At 46.8% G+C, this 6,932-nt stretch overlaps 2 protein-coding genes across 2 annotated transcripts; both read left to right on the top strand.

The window, feature by feature from the left end:
- Window positions 1–756: 756 nt before the first annotated feature.
- Window positions 757–1,255, top strand: HO133_000529 (uncharacterized protein; the record flags this gene model as incomplete). Its single annotated transcript, XM_037291468.1, has 2 exons — window positions 757–787; window positions 960–1,255. 2 exons carry the CDS (start codon window positions 757–759, stop codon window positions 1,253–1,255), a joined length of 327 nt encoding a protein of 108 aa, XP_037152903.1.
- A 2,670-nt stretch (window positions 1,256–3,925) lies between these two features.
- HO133_000528 (uncharacterized protein) lies at window positions 3,926–4,727 on the top strand (the record flags this gene model as incomplete). Its single annotated transcript, XM_037291467.1, has 3 exons — window positions 3,926–3,947; window positions 4,015–4,036; window positions 4,193–4,727. The coding sequence occupies 3 exons, from the start codon at window positions 3,926–3,928 to the stop codon at window positions 4,725–4,727; spliced, it is 579 nt and encodes a 192-aa protein (XP_037152902.1).
- Window positions 4,728–6,932: the final 2,205 nt, after the last annotated feature.

Raw genomic sequence — 6,932 nt, 5'->3', positions numbered from 1 at the left:
GATCGAGGATAACGTTGGTTCACTGCGCTTCCCCTTAATTGTGAGCTGCTGCCTGATTTCTCCTTTCCTGAACAATTGTTAATCTACATGCACGTCTCTTTTTCACGCCTACATTGGCGGTTCGTCCAGTCTGCGGGGTCTCGATCCGTGTAGGTACAATTTTTTGTATTTTCACGTCACTACGTCAAGGCTTTGGTTGCATAAGCGTTGAGACCGTTTCAATCCTTACTTGTATCGTCAATTGTTCTCTGGGGATATTCAACTTCAATAAATGATTTCACTCTGGGACTTATTCTCGCTAAAATTGCAGCACTACCTCACCAGATCCCGCTGGATGATACTGGGGTTTGCTCTAGATACAGCATCCGCAGCTGTTCGCACACCTGTATTGCTCCTGTTACAAGGCGGTCACTCGTTAGCATTCCGTTTCATCTACTAGTTGTACCCGACTTCAAGTCTACTTACACAAAGGGACGAGCAAGATAGAGGGTTGGTTATCGGCGTCGGGCCTTTGGCAGCAGGTGTAGTAACAGACTTGATTGAGGGCGTAACAGTCGCTTCCTGAGCACTTAGGTTGTGGGTTCTTAGGGCCGCATTTACCAGATCCGGGATACTGCTCAGAAGCGACGTTGGGAACAATTTTAGTCTTGTGAGCCGCAAAGCATGGCATGTGGCAACTACGTAGTTGGCGGTGACCTCGCCAGTGGATACGTCATCACCAGGAAGAATTGGATCAGATCCACAGTAATTGCAACCATGGCCCCAGTCCAAACAGAAGAAATGGTCAGTAAGCGATCCTTTCACCCCATTTACTCTTTACCCCATCAACGTACTATGAAGGGAGCGGGGTGCTTACGATAAGCCATTCAGCAAATCCAGCACGTCTCCTGCGGTAATATTGTCACCATAGTTTTGCGTGAAGGCGCACAGGTGACCCTGGCATCCGATATGTTGTCCAGGACCGAAGGAGTCGCTAGCTGGTATATTCCCTATTAAATCGATGACACCGCTGAGGGTCCCACCAAGATCGCCTATGGTTCAAAAACCACTACCGCGGCAATTGATGCCGAGGGCGATGACTGAGGACGCACCGCATACGACAGAGAGGAAAGTGCTGGGACGCATTGTGGAGGGTTTTGGACGTGCACTGGATATTGATCGGGTTGTCAAGAAGAGAGAGATGACTTGCTTGTGCCGTGCAGAGGATGAAGACACCAGGTACAATTCTATGATCGCGAGCGATAATATTGAGTAACAACGCGGAGCAGTGACCGGCGTCTTTATGCCTCTCAAGCGTGGCCATGATAAGAATGTCCGGTAGTAAATTGGTTGCATTTACGTCTATCTAACAGAGGATGCATAGATAAGAGGATGGATATACAGGAGGAGGCATATACAGAGGAGGCACAGACACAAGATGTACAGACAGGCCAGGTGCTTCGGCCTCGACTCTGCCTGTCAAGCTCGATCAAGTAATTCGCCGAGCTCGGGAAATCTAAGATCAAAGCCCTTAAGATTGATTCCTAGTAGCGTCTCGGGTGGAGGTCGTCAACAGTGACTCTCCACGCAAATTCCGTGCAGAAATCCTTAACGAATTCATAGCTGGGTAACCCTTAACCGATCGCGGCCTACTCTGAGGAGTGGGGCATCTGCTATGCAGGATGGAAGTTGGCGGAGAGTTGGGAGAGCTGGGATGTTGCACTTCTTCGAGGGACGTGATACGTGTACCCCCCCTTTTGATACATTGACCTCCCTCCCCCACCTTCCGGGTACAGCTTCCGGGTACGATGGGTGTCAGACCCGAATCACTCTAGCTTGCATCTTTAGGGGCACTTCCCGGGTCGAAACGAATATTTACTATCCACAAGCAACTTTGCCGTTTACCCCCGGAGAGCTAGTCTTCTTAAGGTTCAGCGCACCGAAAGAGTGTAGGAGCGAGTGTGTACAGGAGGGGTCTCCCAAAGAGAGGGATGATCCTGTCCCCGAGTGACGCACTCTGTAGGTAACAAGACCACGGCATTTACAGCACTCAAGATTGCGCCCGCCCCAACCCGCCCGGCAGCTGTACCCGGAAGGTTTTGTGTGGGTGGGAGGTCAATGTATCAAAAGGGAGGGGTGCTAGTACACGTATCACGTCCCTTCTTCAATCGCCTCGGCGCTCGGGATAGGTATCAGCTATTAGACTTACTCGTCGATCGAACAAATCTGCATGGTTTTCTCTACTATCCCACATCCTGGCGTGGTTCTCGTTTCAGGAGTGGTAAGACCGTTGCGCAATCAGATTCCGTTCTTGAAGGATCACCACAAGTCAACAGCGAGCAAAGTTACGACGAACCTGCCAGGGTCACAATTCTTACTCGTGAGCAGATGTTCTTGCACGAGAACCCATCTCGCCAGGACAGGGGAATGATTGACGACCAGTGAAACGACGACCAGACCCAAGGCACATGATGAAGACCCATCTCCAAGAAGCGTGCTGCGCGAACAATCCTCCAACCAGTGGTCCGGCGATCGTCCCAAAAGCCCTGGTAACTTGGATGATACTCCCGTACTTGGGTCGTTGTCGAGGAGGGATGATATCGCTGAAAATCACCATGGTGAAGGCGATGATGCCTCCGCCGCCCACGTCTTGGATCGTCCGTCCCGCAAGTAGCTCCGTGAAGCTTTGAGATAAATAACAGATGAGCGTCCCGATCGGGGGGACAAGATTGACCGCGTAAGAAATTCTCGGCGGCCGAAAATATCACAGAGAGCGGCGATGAAGGGCTGGAAGACGACGCATGAGAGAAGGTATGATGTCCCCGCCTAGACTGCATCGGTCGCGCTGCCTTTGATGGCACTGGAGGTTGTCTGCGTTGGTTAGGCAAAGACTCTTCAGATCCACGGGTACTTTAGCTTGCTTACTGGTAGGACCGGAACCAGGACAGTCGCATCCAAAGCAGCTATCAGCGACACCACAATGAGGGAAATCATGATAAGTGCCTCTTGTCGACCAATCTTCCATTCTGGCACCGACTCCTCGGTGATTGCTGTACTCGTATCTTCTGTAATAATATTAGAGGGCTCAATTCTGCTGGGATTCTTTGGGTGACAAAGTCTGCACAATCTGGGTATGGCGAGGACAGTTTGGAACGAGCTCTTCATGTATCTCGGTACATTTGAGATGGAAAGTATCCGATCGGGGGTCTGGGACGCTCTTCAAAGCGTCTTTGAAAATTTTCGGCGGCGGAGAAAAGACTCGGACCTTGACCCGGAGTACGAGTATGCATAGATTGATGGCGTCGTCGACATTGGAAGATTCCATTGCTCTACTTCCGTGGAGCAGTTGATCAAAGATCGGGAAATTGAGAGTGCCAAACGTCTTCAGATCGGGAAGCACGGTCTCCTGAAAACATTTTTCTGGGAAGATTTTTAGCCAGCTATCCTAATTGGTTTCCATGTTGAGATCGACACACGCGCTGTTGGGATGAATTTCAAGGTAAGGAAGGGACTTTTCATATCTCAACGTTCACTGTTCAACAGGGTACTTATATCAACCGGGATCATAAACTCGGACCTGACCGAAGGTGATATCGAAGGCTCTGGGCTTGGCTGCGGAGCTTGTGGTGTCATCCGGCGAGTGGAACCGGATGTCAGAGATCTAAGCCGGGTGATCGAGTCTCAACCACTGCCAGCGGTGCCTTCTCTTCTGCCTTGACGACTTCAGCCTGGCTCTGCGCTAGAATGCCAGATGACATGAGCTTTGAGGACGCTGCAACAACGCCTTGTGTGTATAGTACTGTTATATATTCTTTGCTATAAGTAGGGCAGCTTGAAGCAGATTAGATAAGTAGTAGCGGCGTTGTAACTTCCTGACCGCCGCTAATTCTTAGATTATTCTTTTTCATTCTAAATGCGGTGGGGTTGGTATAGCGGCAATTCAAATATGCCAAATGAAGAACTCCAAGGTAAGTCCACCAACCTGCCTCCCAGTCCCATCAGTATTAATCTTGTCATATCAGATCTTCGTGACAGTGGGGAACCAGGAGAAGAGACAGTATCTCATTGACATTTTCAAAATCCCAAGCCATCGGATCTTCAAGTTTCGAGACACCTCATTTCTACAGGATGTAATGTGTGCAACCGAAGGGAAAGGGATTGACATTGTCCTATGTTCCCTACGCGGCGAGGTACTTCACGCATCATGACAAAGCGTGGGACCCTTTGGCAAAATGATGGAAATCGGCAAGAGAGATCTAATAGGTCATGGACAATTACGGATGGAAAAGCCGCTGTCCTGGAAACTAGACGTTCGAATGAGCATATACAGCAGTCTCGAGGTCTCCGCCTCCCTCGGAACACCAACAGCAGGCAACGAGTCGCTGAAGGCCTTTCTCTCCGCCGTTGCCGCCGACCCCTCAATCCTGGCCGCCAGTTCAGGCCTCGACTTCCTCAGTCACGAGATCGGAGCCTGTCTATGTAGCTCTGTGCAGACGTCCGTCGAGGAATTGAGCGTCACGCGCTCCTTGGTGGCGATGGACATCGACTCCCTGGTGGCCATCGAAGTCCGCAACTGGTGGCGGCAGGCGCTTGCGGTGCTGCGGCTGGAGATCACGGAGATTATAGGGTCGGAGAATGTCGAAGCGCTGGGCAAGATTGCCCTCGAGCGATTGAAGGCCAAGCACAGTGCGCAGGCGAAGCAAGATGAAGAAATCGCGGACACGTGTCTTCTGATGAAGGCGCCTTAGAGTGTATAGTCACGTTTAGTCGCAGAAAACGACTCTATTCATTTGGTGGGGTTTTTCCCCCGCAAAATAGGAGCATCAACTGCATCTTTTTTGCACCTCAGTGTACCTCTCTAAATAATTTGTTCCTGAACGAGGCGGATCCATATCATTCTGTTGATCTTTCAAGGTCACTTACCATCAAGCATTTTGTCGACGTAGCGGCACATAGCGTACATGACTCGTAGTATTACCAAACCGCCCAATGACCTCCCCGCTCGTAACCATTGACGACAGCTCTCTCCGGTAGTTGCTCCGCCGGCACTGTTTTGCAGCCCATGATTCCTCAGAATGGAGAGATCAGTCGAAAAAGAATGTGATGGGAGAGCAAGCTTGTGGTCAGAAGAGCCGGAGTTGGCGGCGCACCGCTCTTCGTTATACATACCCACGTCGGCAGCCTTTTCGAGGCCTCCTGGACTGGGGCTGTGCGAGAGATGACGCTTCTGGGTGTCTCAACCCGAGGGGTTGGTGACTAGAAGGATGAGCGTGGGGTGCTGCATTACTGGGGTTAGGCGCCCGTTCCCCCTGCTTCCCCTAAAAGCGGCAGCCTAGGGCGAATCCCTGGGGAGCTCGGAATTGGGGGTAGGGATGTGATTTTACATGTAAGGCCATGTGCCTTACAGTAATTACAGTATTGTGAGGCAAAAACTGCGTGACAGCGTGTAAATCATGTAATACACTTAGTAATCCTTATGTAAGCCATATGATTGGTCAAATCCATGGTCTTGGCAATTCTCTGCGGAGAAATTTTGCCTTCTCTATTCAAATCCACCTTTTTACAGTCATCCTTTCACCATTGGGCCTTCTACCAAGCATGCCTCGTCATGGACCAAGCAATACAAGAGACCAGACGGTCTGGAATGCCTAGAAATCTCGCAAGAGTACCCCCAAGGCCCCAATGTGGCAACTACATTATTCGGAAATGGTACCTCCCAATAGGAGGATTTCAGGCCAAATATTAAGTACCTACTAGCGCCCTACTAGCGTGACCGTCAGGCTCATGTGTCTTACAGTAATTACACGTGTAATTACTGTAAAGTGTAATTACTGTAAAGTCAAAATCACATCACTAATTGGGGGCGCATTTCTAGCGCCAAGGCTGGGGGAAATGACGGCGTCACGGCAAGCTTCAACGTATATTTACTAGCCTCAGTACTCAGACTCTACATTTTTGGGGGGGGGCCGGAACATTATATTGCCGAGCCGATTCCGTCATACCCCCCCTGTAGAGTCTGAGTAGGAAACCACGGAATCGCTACATTGACCGTTATTTTGTATGGGATCCTCACCAAAATTAACCGAAATAGAAAATAAATAGTTTCTTTTATATATAACTTTTTACTAAAAACTCTAATTAAAAAATAATCTTTTATAGAATAACTATTTAAATATCGTAGAATTAGATTTTTTTTTTCAATTTTTAATAAAATAGCTTAACTAATTATTTTTAGAAGATTTAAATTAAAGTTTTAAAAACTATACTTTTAACCCCCCTCTTATTTTTTAACGTGTATCGGCAAAATTCCAAAAATAATATCAAAATACTCGTTATATTTATAAGTCTATTTAAGAATATTATTATAGAATTCTCTGGGCCAGATTTTACACATTAAGATTTATTATATTTTTACTTCAAATTTATTTATCTAAGCTATTATCTTAAATAATTTATTAAATAATTTTAAATTTTAAATTATTATTCAATAATTTATAGATATAAGTAAAGATATATAAAATTTTATTAAATTTTTTTTTTACTTTATTTAATTATTATATTATTTTAAAATTTTTAGAGAAAAAAATTAAAAAGCTTGATAACTTTAAAGACTTCGAACTTTAAATTTAGAAAATTTGTTATATTATTATTATATATATTAAGAAATTTTGTATAAATTTTTATAAAATATGATGGTTCGGTTATTAAGTAATAATATATCGAAGTTATAGATTATTAAGTTTCTTTGAAATAGTTTCGGGGTAGCTCGCTCCGGGGTAACAGCTACCCCGGAACTTACTAATGCTGATATATACCCAGGGGCAAATATCTCATATCAGCCAAACCACCAAAAAAATGAGGCTTGGCACGGTTTCCTGCTCAGACCCACTGCGTGGGGCCACTGAGACTATATATTTACATTGACGACTTAATCATTCTCAGGTGAATTGCGT

Source organism: Letharia lupina, assembly GCF_014066315.1.
Source record: "Letharia lupina isolate WasteWater1 chromosome Unknown contig_10, whole genome shotgun sequence".
Lineage (NCBI taxonomy): Eukaryota > Fungi > Ascomycota > Lecanoromycetes > Lecanorales > Parmeliaceae > Letharia > Letharia lupina.
This window is presented reverse-complemented; position numbering and strand designations above follow the sequence as displayed.